Genomic DNA, 24,246 nt, shown 5'->3' with positions numbered 1-24,246 from the left:
GCAACCTAAAGCCCGTGGGCTGGATGTGGCCCAATCACCTTCTCAATTTGGCCCACGGACGGTCCAGGAATCAGCGTGTTTTTACATGAGTAGAATGTGTGCTTTTATTTAAAATGCATCTCTGGGTTATTTGTGGGGCATAGGAATTTGTTCATTTTTTCCCCAAAAGTATAGTCTGGCCCACCACATGGTCTGAGGGACAGTGGACCAGCCCACGGCTGGAAAAAGTTGCTGACCCTTGGGTCAAAACAAACCACCTGGTCGTGGCTGCTGGGATCGCAGCCAGTTTCTTCTACCTCTTTGGACCCAGGCTGTGATTTGAGAAATCTTTGCACACAATCTGCTCAGCCTTCTCCACCGAGAAGTTTTCAGTGGCATATAATTCCATTGCTTTTTAACCCAATGAATCTGTGTCTCTGCACTTTGTATTGGTCTTAAGAGGAGAGAGACCTTTTCCACTTCTCTTTTTTTTGGGGGGGGAAGAGGGTGGAGGGGGAATGAGATGTTTTGTATGGCAACACTACCCCCTTGAGGCTGCTGGGATTTGTGCACACCCTGGTGAGGAGCTACAGCTGGTTGGGGAAAGAATTTTGCACCAAGTAGAGGCCAAAAACTCTGCTGAACAAAACATTCCTAATCCCTATGGTGAACCTTAAACAGTGTTTTTCACTTGATGGCTCACCAGGAGGCAAAATCGAAATCTTTTTTTTTTCTTTTTGTAAATTCTGAATTTAGATCCATTTTTTTGCTTGTCACATTTTACATAAAGAGCAATGATGAAGTGTTTGGATTTGGAGCAGGGTTGGGTTATTTGTTTTTTGTTTTGCCTGTTAAAATTTTACATTAAAAAGTTAACACAGTCTAGACAATTTTGCAAGCTATGTGGGTTTTCAACACTCGGTTCTCTTGTGCTTTGTGAACTTTAATAAATACACTTTGGTTTTTACCATTAAAAAAGGATGGGAAACCTATGGCCTCCCAGATACTGTTAGGCTCCAACAGCATCTAGACAGCAGCAGGTTCCCCATTCCTGGAAATAAAAAAGGTTTATTTTTAACTAGCATCAGCCCCTCTTTACTTTTTGAGCAATTTTCTGTGGACATTGCAGAAGTGAGATACAGTGGTACCTTGGTTCTCAAACTTAATCTGTTCCGGAAGTCTGTTCCAAAACCAAAGCATTCGAAAACCAAGGCATGCTTTCCCATAGAAAGTAATGCAAAATGGATTACTTTGTTCCAGACAATTAAAAACAAGCCCTAGAACAGCAATTTTACATGAATTTTACTATGTAATGAGACCATTGATCCATAAATTGAAAGCAATAAACCAGGCTGCTATCTACTACCCAGTATCAAAAACTGGCAGTGATCTACCCATTGCCATTGGAGGGATGAGGCAGGAGGGGGGAGTTTAAGTGGAGGGGGAGGAAAAACACTCAAACTGGAGGGATGAGGAGCGCTTGTGGGGAAGAAAGTTGCTAACTGGATGCGGGAGGGGGAGTTTAAGTGAGGGGAGGGGAGGAAAGGGAGGCAAAAGTTCTTTCCCCCTGCCCAAGCCAGCTTCTCTCCCTCTCTCCCCTCCTAAAGCAGCTTGCTTGCTCACCCCACTCTGGGCAAGTCCCAGGGCTTCTGTCTCCACTTAGGGCAGCATGACAAAGCAGCAGCCACTGGCCAGTCAGGGCAGTGCTGAACCGGGTGGGCTGGACCCTGCGCACAGTGCGGGCGGCCCAGCTCCCGCTTGGGAATGCGGTGCCCGCACTGTCTTGCCTGGACGTTGCTTGGGGTCAGCCTTGGGATTGGGGGGAAGGAGGCGAGGGGGTGGGAAGGTCAACCTGCCCAGCATAGTTCCCCCACCACATGCTCTCCCCCCCCAAAAAAAAAACCACCTCTCTGCGCGCTGGGGGTGAGTCGCCAACTTCCAAGTCTCCCTACTCCGGAGTCACTTACATTCCGAGGAGCCCAATTCCACTTTGTACGAGGGAAAGAGACGCTTCCCAGCAGAGGCAAGGGAAGGAAGTCACTGCTGGGGCCAAGCCACTCACTCAAAACGGAAGTGTGCACTCAAATCAGAGCACATTTGGCTTCTGAAAAAAGTTCAAAAACCGGAACACTCCTTTACAGGTTTGAGGTGTTCAGGTTCCAGGTAGTTTGAGAACTAAGCTGTTTGAAAATCGAGGTACCACTGTACTTCACACTTAATTTACTGGGACTTTAAAAACAACAGGCACTACAAATTTTATACATAACATATGCATTATATGCTTTAAAATCTTAAAAAGGAAGCCCTGTTAAACAGGTAAATTATGAAGAAAAAGCAGTAAAGTGTCTTGTAAACCAATAAATCTTTAATAAAAACATTTTTTAAAAAGCAGCCAATTGTCCTTTGTTTTAGTCTCTAGTCTTCCTACTTTCTGAAGGGCAAGCGTCATCCTAAGGCAAATCATGGTTATGAATACCAGTCCTAGGAGTTTTCACAACAGGTAGAGTAGCCTGCATAATGCAATAAGAAAGCCTAGGAGAAGCAGCTTGTTTGCTTTAATCTTTGGCCATTTGAAACTAAATAGATCTATTGCTCTTCCACGCTTACAGCACAGTTTTGCTGAGATAAACAGTGCAGTTTACCAAAAGCACATCAACAAAGATGGGAACTCTTTCATATCCATTGTCCATGTTTGAACACGCCAAGGTTGCTCTTCCTTTCACAATATTCAAAGTATCTGTCAAAAGTGTTGGGGGCATACACAGAAACTGCCCAGGATTCAAGTTCCTCCATTTTGACAGCAATGCCGGTTCAGTTTTTTACTTTCAGTAAGACCAATGAAAGGCACTGTTGGCTTATTGAGCTGTTTCCTGCTCTCATAGCTTTGGCTCATCTCACTGAAGACATGTAATATGGTGTGATCCTTTGGGACTGTGGCATCAGCAATTTCTTCAACAACTCTGTGCTCTTGTCTGGACCTGTGCACATGAAGGCAGACTCCCTTCGAGCAAAGTCAGACTTCTACAAATCCACCAGAATAATTATGGCAACAGGTACACTCTCCTCACTCCACTGTTTGTGATTGTTATTACATATATTACTGAAGCCTTTTCCATTTGCCTTCTCTCTGGGGTGAAGCTGAGATGACTAGAAGAAATGCAAGCTGGTTTATCCATAGGCTTGTTAAGATCCAGAGATGTCATAGGTTTTCAGAGAAGAGGCAGGAATGGTGCCTGTTAGAAGGAACTTCCTCAACCTCTGGTCCTTCACTCCAGTCATCAACATCTGAAAACTCCTCTTCAAACACAGCATCCTCATAATCTTCCAACTGCTTATAGGCAGAAAAGCTCTTACACTTCTTGTGTGCCTTTCCCTTGGGCCACGGGAATCCCATGGCTCAGCTGGTACAACAGCCGGAACTGCTGGAGCCAGAAGTGACACTGGAACAATAACTGGCTGAGAAGTCTGAGCAGACACTGCCAGGAGTGTGCGGAAATGACTGCAGGTTGTTGTTAGGCACCCAACAGCTCTTTAGCGAAGTCATCTAACAAGGCTCCTTTAATTTGGAGCAGCACTTGAGGAGTCAACTGAGGCTGCACCCAAGTAAGATTACTGGAAGTGCTGGGCAAAGCCTGGGAGAGAGCTAAATTATAGGGCAAACTTGGATTAGAGGTCATGATAATGTTACATAGAGCAGCTGTGAACAGGAGCCTTATGAGGCACATAAATGGCCTGAGAGCAAAACAAAAACAAAAAACCAAAATCCTCTTCAGAAGGTGCTACAAGTCATGGCTGGACCAACATTACTTCCACCCCCTCAGAAAGGGCTTCCTTATGTCCACTGGCCTGAAGCAAGTTGTAGGGGAAAATATCCAAACTCCCTCCAGTGGCCTGCCACTCAAAGCAGATCGGACTTCATTAGACCTAATGGAGTTGGTTTGGAGGACAGCCTCAGCAGAGATTATCCCACAGTGCCATTGGATTCTGTTCCACAATGTGTCGTCAGCCACCTCCAAATCAGCAGAGTCATGATTTGTTAAAGCACACTGGAACTTAAAAAGGAAACTATCACCGCAAGAGGCTGGAAGAGTATGATGCTATTAGCTGCCCTAAAGACTTTGGCTTTAGATTTATGTAGATTTTTGACATTGCCCCCACCCAAAAAAAATGTGGCTCAAGTTTTCCTCACAACTGCTGCAGCACTGGCTCAGAGCGAATGGGGATCATCTCTGGTGGGGGTGGGAAACAGGCTAAGCTTCTGTGCCTCATGGCCAATAGCTTTGCCAAATGGCTACTTAAAAATGGTGCACTGCTTTGAAACTGGCTGGAGCTCTGGGGAGAGGCAACAATGGCAGGGTGTCAGCATAAGAACCCAACAGCCATTAAAATGCTGAGAGGAAAAACTGGTCTGTTTGATTCCCAAGGCGCTGAATTGTAAGGAAACGGCCACTAAGGATAAAAAAAAATGAAAGGGGGAAGCCTTTCAAAGAGGCATGGAAGTGAGTCAAGTGACAAGGTGAAAACAGCAAATGTAGAAGGGATTGAAACAATCATGGAAAGATGCAGGAAGGGAACTGCTAACCAGACCACACACAAAAAAAGTCGCCTCCCCATAAAAAACTCCAAAGCGAAGATTCTTATTTGATATCAAACTCACAAGAACTTCCTTTCCCCTTTCATTGAAGATGTGGCAATTTAGTTTTAGAATTCTTTTGTTCCTGAATGGGGATAGTGGGTTCTGCGAAAATAACCACACGCTGAATGGAAATCGCTTCCAGAACACAAGCCTGAGCAAATCTGAAGCTGAGTGTGAACCCCAACTGTCTCAGAGTGAAGGCAGGAGAAAGCCGCGCAAGGTGAGTGGATGTGAGCAAAATCCTCTGAACAAGTTGCGATCCTGCCTTTGAAGGCTAGAGGGAGCTTTCACCCCACCTGAGAACATGTTCACTCAAAGAAAAAAAATCCTCATTAGAAAATGAGTATTTAGCAAAATACAAGTATTCCTGGAAGCAGATATCACTTTGGTTTTTCTAGTAGGATATAAAATGGGATTAGAGTACCAAATTAATATATACTGAAATCTAATTATTTGATATCATCTAAGCTTTTACCAATACAACATCACAAAATGAAACAATGCAGTTGTAACTGTTAATATTGTTATGAGTGGGGGGAGGATAGAAAGAGAGTAAGGACAAGGGAAGAGGAATCAACTTGGACTCAACATAGCCATATGAAATCTTGCACTAATTTTTTAGCTGATTTTCAGTTGTGAACACATTTCTGCTTTGTGTTTTTTTTTATCTGTACCTGTGAATGAAAACTGCCTAAAACTTAGGACGTCATTTATAGTTAAGGATTTAAAAACCACTCCACATTCAGATAATATGTGAGTGGTGTAGAAAAATAGAGTATCCATAATAGAACAGTATTATAAAAACCGAGAAGAATTTAAAACAACTTTATTTTGGCTAAATGGGTTAGCCCATTTATTAGGGCCAAACCTTTAAAGTAGATAGATGATTAGATAAAGAAACAGACTAATTTCCAAGCTTTCTTGTCTTGACATTCATATTGGAAGGCAGGACTCTGCCACCCAACTTTGAGTAACTTCTGGTTCCCAACTTTAATCTAGCACAAACCAGTAATTGTATTCTGGGTAATTTACTGACATTTTAAGGGCTCTCCTTACGTTTACCTGTGTGAGAACTCCGGACTGGATTTGCAATGGCTGAGCTGCTGGTGCTTGTGGCACAATTGGAACAGTGTTGTCCATCCTAACAGGGAAGCCAGAATGCTTTGTGGTTGCCTGAAGACCAGCTGTAGGAAATAAAGAAAAGAGAACAGTTAATCTACTGCTTTTAATTATCTGAACACTTTTCAGATGCCACTTACCAACAAATGAAACAGAGACAAAGTAAATAATTACTGACACCGAGAAATGCTTAAATCTATCTACACACCTGGTGCAGCAGACCAGCTATACAGTCTAAGCAATATTTTTCTGGAATACCACCTATTCAAAAACACCTTCCTTCAAATGAGGCAACGGTGGTGGATTGCAACAAACCGATGTACTGATTCTGCTCTCAACATTCAGTTCACAATGGCATTTGGAAATTGGGATGCGAGCTGTTGAGTGAGAGGAATCTGTATTGTTAAACAAAGTTTTTCCAGCTCCATGAGAAGCTTCATCCCAGGCTGCAGCTGCTGCAATCTGGAAACTGGTCATCTACTGCTTGGTAATGAAACATTTTACAGCTAGCTGCTCCAGCTACTGCCAATATCTTTGTATTTTCCACTTTACTGAAAGTGTTTAAGAGGCCAATATGAAGTAATGCTCAAATAAGATATAGGTATATCTATAGATAATGTAGCTACAGCTCTCTTTGGGATGGACGATGTGTGGCAATGCATTTTGAAATAGATTTCAAAACATGGGGAATCGACAGCAAAGCACCATTGCTCCACAAAATAGAATAACTAATTCCACGCCTACTACTGATGAAGCAAACTTTGGCAAGAGGTTGGTTCTATCAGCAGGCTACTGCAGTTGAGCTCGCTCAATAATTTGTCTGCTATATAAAGGTCTGTAATGGAGACTCATGTGCTGTACATCCACAAGAAAGCGCCCTGTGCAATACTCATGAAGGAAACGGGGGACCACCCTGCACCCAACGTCTGTGAAAAGGGGCACAATATCTGCACCCTCCCTGTACTCGCTCAGTAAGAAAGGTGTGGTATAAATTGAATACATCATAATAATCCCCCAAATCCCACTCTATATGAAACAATAAATCCAAGTTTGTCTGCAGCAAGCCTCAAATCATCTTGGGTTCCTCCACATAGCCTAGAATAAGCGTAAGCAAATCCGTTGCTCAGCTGCACATTGTATCCTATTTTTGTTGTTGTTGCTGTTTAGTCGTTTAGTCATGTCCGACTCTTCGTGACCCCATGGACCAGAGCACACCAGGCACTCCTATTTTACTTATTTCAAAACTTTCGAATTTTCAGAATTTGTATACTGAGCACTATGGTGAGTTTTACTTTTAACTCTTAAAACATGAAAAAGTGTCAAATTATACCTTAGTGGCATATATGTAATATATAGTAGTTTTAAAGCTGTAACAGCTAAGGTGTACATATTTTTGTAAATAGTATGTAAAGACCCCAACATGCACACACACACACACTTACTTTGAAAAGCAGGAGGACACACAATGAAAGTTTGCTGAAATGGATCCGTTTGGGTGCAGATCTGAGTAGTTCCAGGCTGTAAGGAAACACTCTGCTGCGCCACACCAGTAACTGGTGCTGCGGATGATGGGTAGAGAGCAGACTGATAATTCAGCAGTGAAACATCTGAATTTGCCAGAGACAGAGTAGCAGCAGCTGTAGAATTAGAAGCCAAAACACTAGCCTGGAAAACAGGAACAATCATCATTAGAATCAAAACATGTATTTTGCTCAAGCATTTGAAAATCAACCACAAAACCATTACAAACTCTGGAGTAGAAAAGCTTCAGGCTTTCCGCTCACTTTAACCCAACTTTCGGTCTCGTTGACATATTTTACAGACCAGCTGGTAAGCAGTATAATACTAAACAGCTAGTTAGCTACAATGGGAAAGGGTGAAGGATGAAGGCAGGTCACAGGAGAGCTGCTCCGAGAGGTCCAAGACCATGGAAAGCTTTAAAGCTCAATGCCTTGAATTGGGTATGGAACTATAGCATTTATTTCAATTAAATTCATGATTAATAATCTAGAATAACATCTAGATTAAGGAGAATTGCTCCAGGAAATGACAGAAGCAGTTTTTATTGGTTTTCATTCTTCAAAATAAAATAATAATAATACAGAACTAATTACCTGATGGTGCACAGTATTGAGCTGGTTGTTGAAACTCATGGTGAGGTTTGTGCTTGTGTTCGGTGCAACATGTGTTGTGAATGGGCTTTTTATCTGATTAACTGTGTCATACATATTAACTCTTCGCTTGCATATCTCCATGTTCTGAAAGCAGGATTTCACACTAAAAGGAAATGAGATGTCAAAGAGATTTGTGTGGCTGTGAAACTGTAGTTAGTTACTAAGCATCTAAGGCTACGTGTGCTATGCTTCTGCACCTTATTTTAACATGCATCAATATAACCATGAGTGCCATCCTCCCTCCATCAAAATCCCGAAATTCAAACGCTAATGATCAGGGATTAGGAACCCGTGTTTATCCAGATGTTGCTGGACTCCAACTCCCATCAACCCCATCCAGCATGGCAAGTGGTCAGGGATAATTGGGAGTTGTAGTACAACAACTTCTAGAAGGCCAGATGCTCCAGATCCAAACTGTATACTTTTGGGGTTGCTCTAACCCATATCTGGGATATAAAGATTCTGACTATGAGAAATCAAAGGTGTTGGTGGAAAGCTGGGATAGAGATAGTAGCTGCAACAACTTTTTTTTTTAAGTAACTCCATTGAGGTAATAAATACACTTTGGGAATTCCTTTGATTAAATCAAGTTTGCTCTAATTTGAATTTATTTTGTGTTAATGTGAACTTCTAGAAGGCTTTCATATGCTTTATTTTTTACTTGTCTCAACCTTGAGGGAGGGACAGGCTACAAGGGTGAATGAATAAATGAAAGAACATTGTTTCATACATCTGTCAGAAACTTACTGGTTGCTATGTGGGAAATCCAGTAGATGGTTCATTGTCACAAACTGATGATTCAAAGTCTTCAGCGGAGTAATCCTCTTATCTGCATCAATTGTCAACATTTTCTTCAACAAATCAATGTACTCCCTCCGATCCGCCTTCTCTGCCAACATGTCTGTTCCCTCCAAATCTGTAGACATATTTACCTTGTAGGAGAAAAAAATTAGAACTTGATCTTTGTTGCATAAACCATTGATTTTATAGCAGGGAAATTACTAGATACACAATATAGATTTATTTTAGGCTCTCTGAGAATGCAGAATGATTTCAACATTAGACTCAGGATCTCATTCCTCCCTCTTCTAGTTTCTCTAATATACGGATGTTGGGGGGGAAATCACACTGTTATATTATTTAAAGAGCATGTTCAATAGAAGTGAAAATGAAATCTTACTCATGTTTACTCAGAAATAAGACCCTGTGAGTTCACTGGGGCTTACTCCCAAGGAAGAGGGCACAGAATTGCAAACTTAATTCCTGAGGAAGGGAATATAATTGATTCCTATGTAGAGCAAGTGTAAAATACTACTGCTCTGGGTAATTATGCTTGTAGTATAAAAGGCATCATTATTTTTCTCAGCAGCTCACCTGCGCCATGTCGTCCAAACAGTTGAAAATGTACTTCCGAGCTTCCTTTGATTTTATTCCCGTCTCTAATTCATGTTCCTCTGGAGTCTATCAAATAAAATACATGTTACAAGCAACTCTAACAGGGTTTTAGAGTTCAGTGCAATAAAAGCAAAGCTAGGTCAACAAGCAATCAGCCATTGACAAATGGAATGCCCTATGAAGCAGAAATGATAGGCCATCATAACCTTGCTACCTAAGCTTGTGAAAAATGACACTGTGCCAAATTAATGTTCTCATCTATATTCTCAAGGACAAATACAAGCCAACCTGAGCAAAGTATCAAATATTTTACAAGGCAGCCATAATGTGAAGCTTCAGATGTTTCTAAACAGTAGTTCAAACTCTGAAAGGTGATTTTAAATCAAATGGGATTGCAAAAGTGATTTTCTGACAGTATATCTTTTAGTAGAAAGAGGGTTTGTCACCGAAAAATTTTCTAAGAACTAATGGCCTTAAATTTTCTAATAAGATGTTATTTTGCTGGTGACAGAGAGCCTTCTGTGCGTTTATCTTCATAACATTCAGCTGAACAAGTTACTTGTTTTAAATTGTTTTTGATATTGTTTTGAAAGCTGTAACCCAGCATGGGACCTTATGGCAAAGGGCAGACAATAATTAAATTAATAATACTAAAAAAATGATTAAGATCAAGAAAAGACTCACTCATGCATACAAATTAGTCACACCAATAAGTAGCTCTCTTTATTGTAATTGTTTCACTGGATGTACCCAGAGAAATGCATGTGCTCAGTAGTTAAATCCCACTGGTGAACGTGCAATAACTAAAGTTTTTTTTCCTCTACATAGGCTACAAATACTGCTCTTAGACAATAAATTGAATGTCTGAAAAAAATACAAACCTTTAGTCTCCACAATGGGTATCCCAAGTTTGGATCTCTGTTAAAAAACCTGCTTGTTTTCGTTCCTGCACTCAGTAAGTACTCAGCTGGAAGTCCTTGCGTTTGTGAAATGTAACGAATCTGCAATGGAAAAAAGAAGTCATCTATGATAAAGGCAGAATGCTGTGTCAATAGTAAAATGCATTTCCTTCCAGAGGAAGGAAAACATACAGTGGGTTCTTTTTTTAAAAAAAAAAACTGCCTCAGTCAATATTCACTTAACAGATTACCATGCTGAATCAAATACATTTCTTTGCAAACCTTAGTTGTTTAATATATTTTACTGCATTATGCGGTTCCAATCATATCTTGGGTCAGATTCCCAATTTCTGGTTAGGCTGAACTGATTTCTAGCCTGGACCCAGGAAACAATCATTTCCAGCTGTTTCCAGTGTGATGTCAATTAAGTCTGATGTCTCCACAACATGTTGTGCAAGCATCTCAGAGCTGGCATGTTGAGAAGGCCTTGCCCCACAAGCAAAGCACGGAGTTTAAATGCTCTCATGTGCTGGGTAACCTGAGCAGACCTGGTGCTCCACCTTGCCTGCATTTAATTTGTGCAATTTTGGCCAGCCTACCTTCAACTGCGCATGATTAAAATCATTTGTACTGTATGTCCAACTAGGGGTCATGGGTTGTTTCACTCCAAACAAACCACGACCAAGGTTTGTTCATTGAAGCCACAATTCAAATGTAACACTAAACTATAAAATATGATTTGTTTGTCCTGAAGAGAAGAATATAGCCCAGACCAATGGATTCATGGTAAACCATGAACAATGGTGTAATTGGAAATGGCAGTGAAAATTGTGTGTGCCTTGATCAGAAGGAACCGCATGACCCACCCAAAGGAACATTCAAAAGAGCTGAGGGAACAAAGTGCTCTTGAGCTGGTGCCACCAAGATGGATACGCCAGGTATCTTGAACTGCAACTGCCTAAAAGTATGCCTATAGTCAGCTTAAGCGGAGGTAGGAGGGAGCAGCACTGATTCAAGCAAAGCACAACATCAGTGAGTATGTCCCATCCTTCATCAGCAGAGAGGTGTTGTCAACATGGCCAGGGCAGAAGGCTCCATGCCACCAGGTTGAGCAGTAACCTGGTGGGTCATAACTTGCACCCTCTGTTTGAAATAGAAGTGTGTTAGACGTGGTCTGGGGGGGTAATAATTTAATTCAAAAGAAGTTTCTACAGCCTGGTGATTTATATAATCCTGTAGGGTCTTGGGTATTGGAACGGAAAGGGGCAATGCAATGCACTACAACTGACCAGTGCTTCTCACATGTCACAATTTAGCTCCCACTTGCTAACAACCAAGGAGCTTCCTAGAATGAATTTATAATATCTGAAAGCACATGTTTACTTGTATGTGTCCATTTGAAAATAATAGGACTATTGATCAAATCTAGATCAATTGTACACTGCTCATGAATTAGATGTTTATAATCCAATCACAAATGCATTTGCAGTGCAATCCTAACAATATTTCCTCAGAGGCAAACCTCAATGAGTACAATGACACTTATTCCTGATTGAAGCTGCTTAGGACTGCAGGCTTAAATACCATGAAATCAGCTTAGGGCATCTTTTTGTTAGCAACAGTGTGGCTAAATTTGGACAGGCATTATCAAGTGCTAAAGTGATATAAAATCCAGTTCCAAATATGAATTTAGATTTGAATGTAAACTATATAAACATCTACACAAACTTGCCTGATCATATTCTGATGCTCCTGGGTACAATGGCCATCCAAGAAACAGCTCAGCTATCACACAGCCCAGCGACCACATATCAATAGCTTCACAAAATGGCAAACCAAGGATGATTTCAGGAGCTCTGAAAAACATGCAATATTATATTTGCTTATTACTAACTTCACAAATCCCACAAACTTGATTGAATTAAAAAGTTTAGATTATCAAATGTATAGCCAAGAATGAATGAGCAAAACTGATAGCAAAACAGTGTTATGGCATCTTAAAGACTTAAAACATTTATTGCAGCACCCCAGATAATGTATGGCAGGGGTCCGGATACGGCCCGCACGAGCCAATTATCCAGCCCGCAGCGCCAGAAATAGCTTGTGCGCAAGCATCATTTCCGGCGCACTTCCGGGTCTGCGGAGGCCCATGCGCACATGCACAAGCTATTTCCGGTGCTCTTCTGGGTCGGCAGAGCACCGGAAATAGCTTGTATGCATGCACACGGGCCTCCGCAGACCCAAAAATGCGCCAGAAATTACGCTTACGCATGCGCACAAGCTATTTCCGGCGCTACGCCAACCCAGAAGTGCGCCGGAGGAAGCGGCCCGAGGACGGGTAAGTTTGCCAACCCCTGATGTATGGCATCTGGTAAAGTGCTCTGTCCTACCAATACTTATACCATAACGACGTTCCTAGCCTGTAAGGTGCTGCAGTATTCAGTTGCTTTTACTGCAAAAGAGTATCACTGATCACCCTCTGAAATCTGTCAAAACTGTACCATTATCTCAAAGTACATTTTTCTTCTTTAATAAATGGAACTAGCAATACACATAGTTTCTGTAATACCAGCACAATGCAGTCTTCTATTCAATGAGTTCAGCTTGGGTAGCCTAAAAGAGCCATAGAGGTTATTAACAACTGTTGTCCCTCTGGTGACAGGGGGACTCTTTGGTCCAGAGATGCTCCAGAGGTTTGAGAAACCCTCTGAAACAGGGTTTGAGGTGGCACAAGGTACTGCAGGGGGGACTGCCAAATATCACTTCAATCCCCATTCTGCTGACAAGACTGTTCCTCTGGATCAAAGAGATTTGATACAACCACTCTTCCCAAACCTAAGCACTATATACTTCAAAGTAAGGCTTTTATGTTTAATGGGTTTTTTACTCTGTGGGAACAGAATCATGACTTTTCCACACAATCAACCTTTGGCTCTATACTAATGCACTCACATTTGGGATAACTCCGTGAACTAAATTCAATAGGAATAGCTCCTAAATAATTACTGCTAAGGTTTAAGATCAGCCTGTTTATGTTTTAAAGGCAATACAGTGAGAAAATGATCTGACAAATTTAGCACACAATTCAATACAACATTAAATTTCATATAGCTTAAGTCCAGCGAGTAAGACAAATCCAAATTCATTATCCAGTGAGCCATACACTGACCACACAAAAATGACAAGAGATCCCAGTGTTGGGTTGAAACACTACCCTAACACACACACACCCAAGCATTGTAGGTATTAATCATCTTACAAGCTAGTCATCTTTTCCCAGCAAACACAGGAAAATAAACAAAGTCACCAACTCAACCATGTATGATATCAAGATGGACAGCAGTGGCCATTGAACTATTTGTGTCAATCACCAAACTAAGTAGTAGAGCAAATTCCCCTCCTTGTTCTAAATATATTTTGATAACCAGCTGCATATTGTTATTTTCAGAGGCTTAAATAAGGAATGAAGTGTTTATACATGAAAGGTGCTGGGAGGAAGTAGATTACAATCCCTGTCTTTGCAGTACATTTGAACATGGGATTATGGATTATTGGGACTGAAAATCAGTCCTTTATTCTTATCTTACTATTCATGACTTGTTGGGAACAACCAACTCACAATACTGATGGATCAGTCCATCAACCTCTGATGGATGATTTAGAAGGACTGGGTCCAGCATCACTTTTGGTGCATGTGTGTGCCAGTATCCATACTCGGCAGAGTTACATCTCAACACAGCTCCTTCCTTGGAAGTGTCTTCGGGGTTGAAGGTACACACAGACAATAAACACTCATGGATGCCATAAAGATTCAGTCAAGTGTAGAAGTTTACTTGACAGGCATAAAAGCATATTGGTAGCAAATGTATATACAGGCATTCACCACTGCTGTGGTCAAGGCAGCGAAAGTGATGCCAGACACAATACTTCTAAATCATCCATCAGAGGTTGATGGATTGATCCAACAAATATCTGGTTCAGAAATAACATCAATCCAGATATCATGGCTTGCTTTTCCCAAAGCCAGGAAGAGCAATGCAGGCATGATTTCACTTGTGCACAGCAAGCCATGGTTTATGCCAGGGGTCAGCAAAGTTTTTGTGGCTTGGGCTGGTTCATGGTCCCGCAGACACCGCGGTGGGCCAGAGTGTGTGTGCACACATGTGCAAACGCTATTTCCGATGGTCCTTCCGGCACAGAGGTGTGCGCAGTTTCCCATTGACTGCAGGAGCTTCCTGCAGCCAATGGGAAGCCGTCCAACATCACGGAAGGTGGTCCCCGCTCTGCTCCGCGCCAGTTTAGCATGGCGGACGGGAGCCAACCGAGCAGGCAGCAGGGGTTCATGGGCCGGTTAAACAACACCCATGGGCCACTTGTGGCCCATGGGCCTTAGGTTGTCAACCCCTGGTTTATGCCTACCACAACATCACTACTAGGTTACCCATTTGAATATTGCAGCTGCCTGACAAATCTGGTACAAACACCTGAGCTTCCCAACTCTCCAACACAGATACCACAATTTTAACACCAAGAGTGTGGCTTAGAAGTGCCAATGGCCATATGCCAGGTTGAACTCAAACTTGGGAACCTCCAGAGTGATGTTTTAAGTGCTTATTCAAGTGGCAAGGATGACTACCATTGGAGAACTATAAATTCCCCTTGAGGATTTGTGTGGGCTTTTGAATTCTGGCTATGTTATTCAATCTACTGCATTTTACATCCCAAATTCTAGAAGCATATAAGTTCTTTTTTCTAAATGTCAAATAATGACATTTCTCCCCCCCCCCCCCTTGGCATCTGCAGTCTGCTTGCAGCAATCAGGCTTCTGAGTCCCCACTCAACTTTAGCAACCCGGTTCTTTGCAAAATATTAGTAAATATCTTTCAAGTTGAAAACCCAAATGGAAACGAAACAGGAAAGGATAAATGGGAAGCAGACAGAAAGCAGACAGGCATTATTTCAGGAGACAATTTACCTATCAAGTGCCACAGGATGAATGCCATGCAAAAAAAAAACCTTGTTTAAATACTGGTAAATGAAATGGGTACTTACCTATAATAGCGTGATTGCAAGTAAGTGGAACACACAGCTTTCGACACATGACTAGCAGAGCCGAAGTCTATGACCTTCACCCTATATGGCTGGCGTACAGGATCAACCAGCATTATGTTTTCAGGCTTCAGATCAGCATGTATTAGACCCAGGCTTTTCAGTTTCATCAAGGCAGTGGCCACCTGCTGCAAAATTGGCCGAATGTATTTCAGAGGCAGGGGGCTAAACTTATTTTGTTTTAAGAAGTCGTACAAGTTTTGTTCCAGCATCTCAAACACCAGGCATGTGTGGTTTTTATGTTGAAAACACTCATAAGAGCGGACAAAGTTGTATTCATCAGCATTCTCACTACTCAGCCGGGAAAGGATACTCACTTCGATCTGCCCCTGCCTGGCATAGGAAGGGTGGTTTTTCAGGATTTTGATAGCTACAATCTCCTTGGTGCTCCGCTTCCAGCATTTTGCCACCTGCCCAAAGGTCCCTCGGCCCAAGAACTCCAGGACTTCATAGCTGTTTGTCATGGAACAAAGGATTTCATGCTGGACCAGCTGGTAATCCCCTTCGCCACTGGAACTACTGCTTTTCGTTGTTACAGTGGTGGTAGTGGCCGCAGCACCCACCGCAGGTCTGTTTTGCAGCATGAGAGGTGGATGTTCCTCAATAATTTGCACGCTACCGTTGCTGTCAACTTCCTCACTTTTCCTTTTTAATCCACATTTTTGGTACGGTTCCAGCAAAGCAATGTTAGCCCTGTGTGTTAGGGCCTGGCTGCTTTGGAAAGATGTTGTTCCACCACTGCCTGTGCTGTCGGCTGCTGTGACCACAATGTGCTCAACTGAAGGAGCAGGGAGATGGAGGCTCTGGTCATAAGCAGGGATGCTGAAGTTTGCTACCTGGTGAGAAGAGCTGGCTGGCCCTTGAGCACCTGGGAGGTTTTTGCTGTGACTGTAATACTCGTCACCGTTACTCGGTCCTGAAACATCCCAGCTAGAGGGCTCCACTTTCAGTTTCTTGGCACTGCAGAAGGCACTCGAAGATACTGATGGGGGGGAGAATACCTGCAGCTGTGAGGCCATACCTGAAGAGTAAACAAAGAGCTAATTAATGAATAAGCAATAAATATATCACACAAGAAATCACACTTGGAAAAAAGAGTCAGATTCACAGATCTCTTTTTACCCACTAAGTAATAATGGCCAAAAAAAAATCCTTCCAGTAGCACCTGAGAGACCAACTTAGTTTGTTGTTGGTATGAGCTTTCGTGTGCATGCACACTTCTTCAGCACATGAAAGCTCATACCAATAACAAACTTAGTTGGTCTCTAAGGTGCTACTGAAAGGGGGGAAATATTTTGTTTCGACTATGGCAGACCAACACAGCTACTTACTTGTAACTAATAATGGCCAGTGTGTGACCTCACCAAGAGTTTCCCAAAGTTAACAAGGGAGATGGCTCTTTCCACAGATTGCCTACAGCTACACACAAACTGCCAAATCAGCAGCCAAACAATATTAGAATTTTGGTCACCCTGGCCAGCAGGTATACACAGATAGGGGGATCAGGAACAAACAACAACAACCAGCTTTTGGGGGGGGGTACAACTTTCCTTGTAAGTGGTCAAATGCCTAGTTACAAGGAAAACTGCTAAAATGTTACTTTAAGTCAGGTGTGGGGAACATGTGAATTAATAAAATGGCTTTGAGTAGATGTGCTGGTTAAAGTATTGTGACATTTGCATTAATTTGCTATTCTATAGGTTCCATCATTTCCTTTATGCACTACTACATACAACACGTGTAATCCACCTGACCATGACCAAACAAGTTGTCCATCCTACCTCTACCAAAATACAAACCACCTACAATTAAAGACAGAAGTCACCATGTCTTCCCAATAATTACTCCTATAGACAGGTCATGCTTCCCAAAGGAAACTCCCCAACCTCACTCCTAGAGGCAAGTCATCCCTAAGGATACTTCCCAGACCCACAGCTTTACTGTGCTGCAAAGTATTTTTTTAAACCAACCAACTGACTTTTAGTTCATTTCAAAAGTGCCTTGAGAACATAGAATTTTCTGTTTTTGTTTTTTTAAGTACAATTTAACAAAAACTAACACTGACTAGAAAATGCTAACTTAAGCAGAAGGGAATATGCCTGACTTCACCATCAGTATTGCAAAAGAGACACCAACACTGCCTTCAATTAAGCTATGTAAGTCCAGTCCAAATATTTGCTTGTTTTCAGGCCTATTTAGGGGGACAGTTTTTAATCTGCAATGCCTTACAAAACAGGTTATGGACTTCCAGCTACCAGCAGCCCAACTAGCATGGTCAATAGCTGGAGGTGATGGGAATTATAGTTCAAAGCACTAGTTCAATGCATCCAGAGGGTAACCTTTTGATTTTACGGTGAAAGGAAAGTAAGGCTCAAGAAAGGAGACTGGCAAACACTCTCTCCAACTTGCAGAGCCTGAGTTTTAAAAACTTGTGGTTTTAGAGCCTAACAGAGCATTTGCCAACAGCTATTCAAGCCATGTTTCCTGCAAGACCTTAGTAGTAGTGTGACACCAGACCACAGCCAATTCACACATGCTTCTTTTGACTGACCAAGGTTTAGATGCTTTCATAATTGTTCTCATTTTGCAAACTAGTTTCTCCATTTTGAAACAGTGGTTCATTCACAGTAGTGTTGATACTGTTGTGCCAGCTAACATAGAATAGTTTGCTAGGAGTAGAAAGAATGTCAATGAAGCAACTTATTCCATCAATACAATTTGACATTGTCCATAGAGAACAATGACAAGCTTCTGCTTGGGTCATCATTCATAATGGCCCATGTAAGCTGCCGCTTTTACTCACTGACCTGATTCACACAACACAAAGCACATGAACAAGCAAACATGCAGGTTCCCAAAGACAAGACTGTTTGCTTTGCTCCTCTTCTGGGACTGATACTGTGGTTTGGCTTAGCCAATATGTCAAAATGGAGGCTTGCAGTTTTATCTCAATCCAGGCAAACCATGAGCCATAGTTAATATTTATTCTACGGCTTACTACTCATGGTTTGTCTGGGGAGATAAACAGCAAGCCTAGGTTTGGAAATAATGCTAAGCCAAACTATGGTTTAGCTCAGAGCAGTGCAGCAACAGCGTTAGAGAAGCAAAGGAGCCATGTTCTTCTCTCTGCGAATTCACGTTTGCTCTTTCATATTAAGCCATTGTTTTGCTTACTGCTACAAGTAATCTGGGCTAGTCAAAAGAGCAGGTCTGAAAAAAGTGTATCAATTTACTTAGTAGGCAGTTCTATGTAGGATTTTTGGTATGTCACTACATGCAGCTATGAAGACTGCCAAATTAATTCATTGTTGCCAGCGATGATAAGACACTATCCAGAAGAAGTTACACACACTTGAACAACCAATTTAAAGTATGCTTCTAGACTGCACATAAAGAATTCAAGTATGTCTCATCAGACATGTGGATTACCCCAACATGAAAACAGGGTGTTCCTTAAAATCTTCTGTGATGTGCTGGAAGACCAAGACAGAAAACAAGAAAACATGACACAGGACAAAAGTCTGAGCCAAAGCAGCCATTTCAAAACCTTGCATCAGATTGCCAACTGAAGTGACACACACATTACACAATATAAAGCTACCAATTCCTGGAAATAATAAATATCCTAAACACTGGCAGCCTAATGTTCAACTGGCTATTCTATTATCAATTTGAGCTCTTAATGCACTGCAGGATGGCAAATGTGACCTAAACAGACATTACTGAAACCTGGTGGGATGAGAATCATGACTGGAATGTAAAAGTTCAGGGGTATAACCTATTCAAAAGGAACAAACCAGACAGGTAGGGAAGAGGAAGAGCATTACATGTAAAGCATGTACTGTATACACTTGTGAACAAATCCATGACCTGGAGAGTTGAAGGCAGATTGAGAGTACATGAATAAAAACTGTAGGAGGGAAACAAAAGTGACCTGACTCCAGGTGTCTGCTATAAACCTCCAAGCCAGACTGAAGAGTGGATGGTGCCTTCCTACAGCAGATTACCAAACATTCAAAAAGGAGAGCTCTAGTAGTCATGGAAGACTTCAACTACCCTGATATATGCTGAAACTCTAACTCTGCCAAGAATGTATGGTTCAACAAATTCCTCCACTGGCAATTTCATTTCCCAGAAGATGGAAAAAGCAACAAATCTCTTGGATCTGTTTCTCATCAACAGGAGGAACTGATTGACAAAGTGGAAGTACTGGGAGGAAGTGATCGTGTCCTCTCGTGTTTCATTATACAGAGGCAAGGGAAAGCTTAATGAACTACTGGGAGAGATCCCATGATCAGAAATACTAAAAGAGAAGGGAGTCCAAGATGGATGGGGTTTTTTTAAAGGTGAAGAAATACTGAAGGCACAAAGGCAGACAATTCCAACAAGAAAGTAAAGTAGGAGGCATCTAGTGTGGCAGCATAAGATCTTACAGATGAGAATTAAGAAGGGAATGTATTAGAAATGGAAGAAAGGAAAAATAAAGAAGGACGAGTATGCACAAGGAACAAACAGTTGCAGGGAGAAGTCAGGTGGACCAAACCTCAGAATGAGCTCAGGCTTGCAAGAAAGGTGAAAAATAATAAGAGGTTTCTGTGGCTATGTTTGAAGCAGAGAAAGAACAAAAAAGCAGTAGGTCCTCTGCATGGAGCAGTGCTATGGGTGAAAGAGAGAAGGTGGAACTGCTTTAACACCTACTTTGTCTTGTCTTCACCCAAAAGGAAAGCAGTGCCCAACTTGGTGTTAACAGAATAAATAATGCAAGGAGAGAGCTGCAGCCCAAGATAGGAAAGAACACCTAGCTACTTTAAATGAATTCAAATCTTCAGGGCCTTGGAGAACCTGTGAGGTTCCTGCAGTCTGGGGGCAGGTAAATGCCCCCACCTTTAAAAAGTAGGGGAAAGAAGACCCAGGTTAACAGTGGTACCAGGAAGTAACTGTACCACTGTATTCTACCTTGGTCAGACCACACCTGGAATCCTGTGTCCAGTTCTCAGCACAATTCAAGAAGGATATTGACAAGCTGGAATGTGTGCAGAGGAGGGCAACTAAGCTCTATTTCTTCCAGATTCCAAGAACAGTAGTATATTTAGTTTTTCTGAGATCAGCTAATCCATTTGTTCAAGCTGCCTCAGTGGATTAAATCAGGAGAGGTCTTCTCTTCCCCGCCCCCCAATTATGCTTTAACCACTCACTGCAAACATCTTTCATATCTTACTGTAATTAAGCCGGGTTGTAGTAAAAGTGACTGCTCTGATCTCTAAACCAAGATAGCAATGTCTTATACGCACTACTTATTCAAGGGCAGATTAAAGGAGCAACATGCATGTTTTCTCTGTGATTTTGGCAAAGTCTCAAGTGTTTTCAAGAGCTAAAATCCTTTCCAACAGTTTATTCCAACTCTGACAGGAGCATATTGCACGTAAAAACCAGTAGTTAAGAAGGGAAGAGTCTGGCTCCAAGAGATGGCCCTTCAACTTCTCACTCCCAGACAACATCTGTCCCCAAGGATAAATGCTGTACTAAAAACATCATATTAAGTTTCAAAGAACAACCACAACACAAGTTTCAGTTTCAGTAAAACACTTTTATCAGTATCCAGGAAACTGTTTTAACTCCCACCCAATTTTCTATGTAAGCTAGGTCAGATGCCACATTGGCAATGTTCATACTTTATAAAATTGATCTTAATGCAAAATGCTATCAGTAAAAATGAGCACATTTGTTGACATTCAGCCATGTCAACAAGTTCACACTAGCCACTCATCTAGTTCTAAAAAAATATTAGGGTGTGATCTCCACAGTGGCAGGTTCTGCATTTCAGGGTGTTGTGACCTAGATAGCTTTAGAGGTGGGACTACACTATCATAGCAGATTTCTATACAGATCTCCTCAGCTGCTACATCAACACACATCCAGAGCTTACGAAGATACCACAGTCCTAAACTACATAAATATTTGGTTCTGTGTACAAGGCATTTAGCTGTTGTTCATAAGCAGGAAGTAAAATTAAAGCTATATTCTGTTTGAAGCAATGTAGTACAATACTTGCTTTAAGATGTCAATACTAAAGCATGTTATCCCTCATGCACTTTGTGGGTTCTTAGAGAATATCTTTAAGTGCATGGGCATAAGCCTCACCAACAAAATATCAATGAAAAACAACATTTTTAGAACCTTTATTCACTTCATAATGCCTACTCCAAACAAAGATTTCAAGTTATTTTCTATAATAAACTCAGAGCCCCCATCATAGAACTTGCAGGCAAAGTGAACAATTGTTTTACAGCCTGAGGAATAAACTAAGGCAAGTTATTTCTACAGTAGATAATATCAGGCTTTGGCTTTAGCTACAGAATTTTGCTACTTATACCTGTATCCATCTAAGAACACTAAAACAGGTTATCTGGATACCCTCTGAATACAGCACTAAATATCTGCTTTGACTCCGAGCATAATCATTCTGTGATATATTTAATAACAACATTTGCAACAGAATGCTACAACGCATGCAGAGCATTTGAGTTTAACAAAACCACCAGCTGTAAACCAAGAAGTTCACTTGTTCAGCTACTAAAATGTCAAGTAATCTCATAGAAAACTTTTGCTATGGGAATACAATCACAATACCACTGTGAGTGGAATTCATATGAGCCCATTTTACTGATTAATGCCTTAAGCTTTGTTTTTTTTACTTGTTAAAACACATTAACATTTTTGCTAAAGGTTCTAGTTCAGTTCAACAGAACCGCCTAGCAATCCCCCTGCAGCTCTCCCTCACAAAAAGCTCCAAGTCTAGACCATGCCATCTGAAACTCTGGAGAGCTGCTGCCAGCCAGTGTAGACAACATTAGCGCTAGATGGACCAGTGATCTGACTCACTATAAAGCTGCTTACGTCCCCATAATTCACACCCAAGTGTCCTGTTTGAAAGATTCCAGCAGAGAGAAGAAGTGAAGACCATCTCAGAGCCTGCACTGGACTATGGACTATCCACTCCCCACCACAGGGTCATTCTGCTATAGGGCAGGGTGAAGAGCAGCAGAGGGCTTTTTAACGTTGATTTTCTTTAGCACGTTTTCTTAAAGTGTGCTTTAATATTTGCATAATAAATGTGCTTTAATATTTCTTATAAGCCACCTTAGAAGGATATGTATCTTGAGAGGGGCGATAAAAACGATCGTAATAATTAAATGAATAACCACAAGTACAGGAAAGCTGACGATGGCGGTAGAATATGCCTCTGGAGTAAGTTCTTAAAAGGGACTTATTTCAATGAACTGTAGTTTAAACTTGGCAGAGGCGGGAGGTTGGGGGGGGGAGAGAATATGAAAATGCCCTACCCACTCACTAACCGGAGGCCCCAGCGACGGGCGTCAGAGGAAAGGATTACACAGCGCCCCACTCGCTGGACTTTTTTTTTTTTACAGTACGGAGGGGAACCCCGTGGATTAACTGGTTGTTACGGAGCGGGGGCCGCATAAGCAAGAGAAATACAGGAACCAGAGACTTGTCCCTCAACGGGCGACTCACCCGATGCCTCCCCACCTCCCAAGAGCTACGCGATCTGGCTGGCAACTCTCGGCCTCCGCCTCCCCAGACAGGCCTCAGCGGCCATCGAGTGCGATGATGGCGGCCTCTGAACCCGAGAACCGACCTGCCCACAGCCCACGACAGAACGCCCTCCCAGCCCGCTGCATCCCAGCCCGAGGCCTCCCCGCGAGGGGCCGCCCGGTCACTTACTCGCCGCCGTTGGGGGTGTCTCAGCCACGGGCCGGGCCGGGAGCTGCCTGCCGGTGCCGGGGGACGAGCGGGCGCATCCTAGCCCCGGGACACGGGGCCGGCCCAGGCAAGGGGGAGCACGGGCGCCGCGGCCTTCTCGAGGCGGCCAGCACAGGGGCAGCCCCCGGGCCTCTCGGATGCCGTTGACGCCAGGCTTCGGCCCCCGTCGCCCGCCAGCGAGCCCGGCCCGGCCCCCGCTTCTCTTCCAGCCGCCGCGCCCTCTGGGCCCCTCCGCTCAGCCCAGCTGCTCCCGCTCCGTTCCGCGCCCCTCTCTCGACTGAGTCAGGCGGAGCCAGCCGAGCGCAGCACGCGAGCTAACGCCTCACGCTCCGAGCGCCGAGGCGGAAACAGCCGAGCGCCGAGGCAGGGATGCGAACAGCCTCTTTCTCTTTTTTCCCCTCCCCCGCTCTTCACGTGATCAGCGGCGGTTGAGCCGCACCGATTCCGCGGAGGAATCGAGGTGACGCAGACACGGGAGACATTTTCTCCGATTGTCGCGGCCGCGAAACGTTACAAAAACGCAAATCATAAACACGCAGCCCCTCCCCAGGCACCCGGGATCCATCTCATTTGGGGAGGAGGGGTGGAGATATATATATATGGAAACAGGAAACCCTGCTGCCCTTGAAAGGAGCGCCTCCATGTTAAGTGCGCCAAGGCACAGGCCGAGAACATGGAGGGTAGACTTCCCCAAGTCTTAAACCCTTGAAACGGGCCCTGGTGGCGGGACCGGCCCCCCGTGATGCAGCTGAGCATGGCCTGGAAGATCAGCCGGGGCACCTTGTTCGGGAGCGAGATCCGCAGGTCGCGGGGAGAGCCGCTTTGGGGCGCGCAGACACGGGCAGACCGCCGTCCTCTTCCGTGGCTGCTTCGCCTGCAGCATCCTAAAAGAAAGGCTCCTCTTTGTGGCTTCATGTGCCACGTGGCTCCCCCGCCAAAGCTCGACCCCAGCAAGCTGCGCAGCGCCGCGCTTACCTCTTTTCCCTTTCGCCGCGGTTATCACCCCACTATATTCAGTTCCTCGCGCGCGCCTTTTAGTTGCCATCTTCACGCGTGTTAAGATCAGCTGAGCCCGAGTTCCCAAGTTTCTCCCCTCTGGATCGGCACAGGTCCTCTGATCAAGCCCAAGCGATCCGCCGAAGGCCCAGATAAC

General features: G+C 43.1%; 1 protein-coding gene across 4 annotated transcripts in view; it reads right to left on the bottom strand.

Moving 5' to 3' along the window:
• Window positions 1-23,202, bottom strand: part of HIPK1 (homeodomain interacting protein kinase 1) — a 39,152-nt gene extending 15,950 nt beyond the window's left edge. For 3 of the 4 annotated variants that reach the window (XM_033152997.1, XM_033152999.1, XM_033153000.1), the window contains exons 1-8: window positions 15,255-16,332; window positions 11,935-12,058; window positions 10,185-10,304; window positions 9,283-9,369; window positions 8,656-8,840; window positions 7,849-8,011; window positions 7,177-7,399; window positions 5,678-5,799 (exon numbers count right to left, since the gene is read on the bottom strand). In XM_033152997.1, the coding sequence (XP_033008888.1) occupies window positions 5,678-5,799; window positions 7,177-7,399; window positions 7,849-8,011; window positions 8,656-8,840; window positions 9,283-9,369; window positions 10,185-10,304; window positions 11,935-12,058; window positions 15,255-16,330 (2,100 nt within the window). In that variant the 5' untranslated portion in view covers window positions 16,331-16,332. Of the gene's footprint in view, window positions 1-5,677; window positions 5,800-7,176; window positions 7,400-7,848; window positions 8,012-8,655; window positions 8,841-9,282; window positions 9,370-10,184; window positions 10,305-11,934; window positions 12,059-15,254; window positions 16,333-23,054 lie in introns of those variants that run through there. The other variant, XM_033152998.1, reaches the window with a different exon arrangement.
• Between the last annotated feature and the right edge of the window lie 1,044 nt (window positions 23,203-24,246).

The sequence above is a fragment of the Lacerta agilis genome, chromosome 6 (assembly GCF_009819535.1).
Source record: "Lacerta agilis isolate rLacAgi1 chromosome 6, rLacAgi1.pri, whole genome shotgun sequence".
Lineage (NCBI taxonomy): Eukaryota > Metazoa > Chordata > Lepidosauria > Squamata > Lacertidae > Lacerta > Lacerta agilis.
This window is presented reverse-complemented; position numbering and strand designations above follow the sequence as displayed.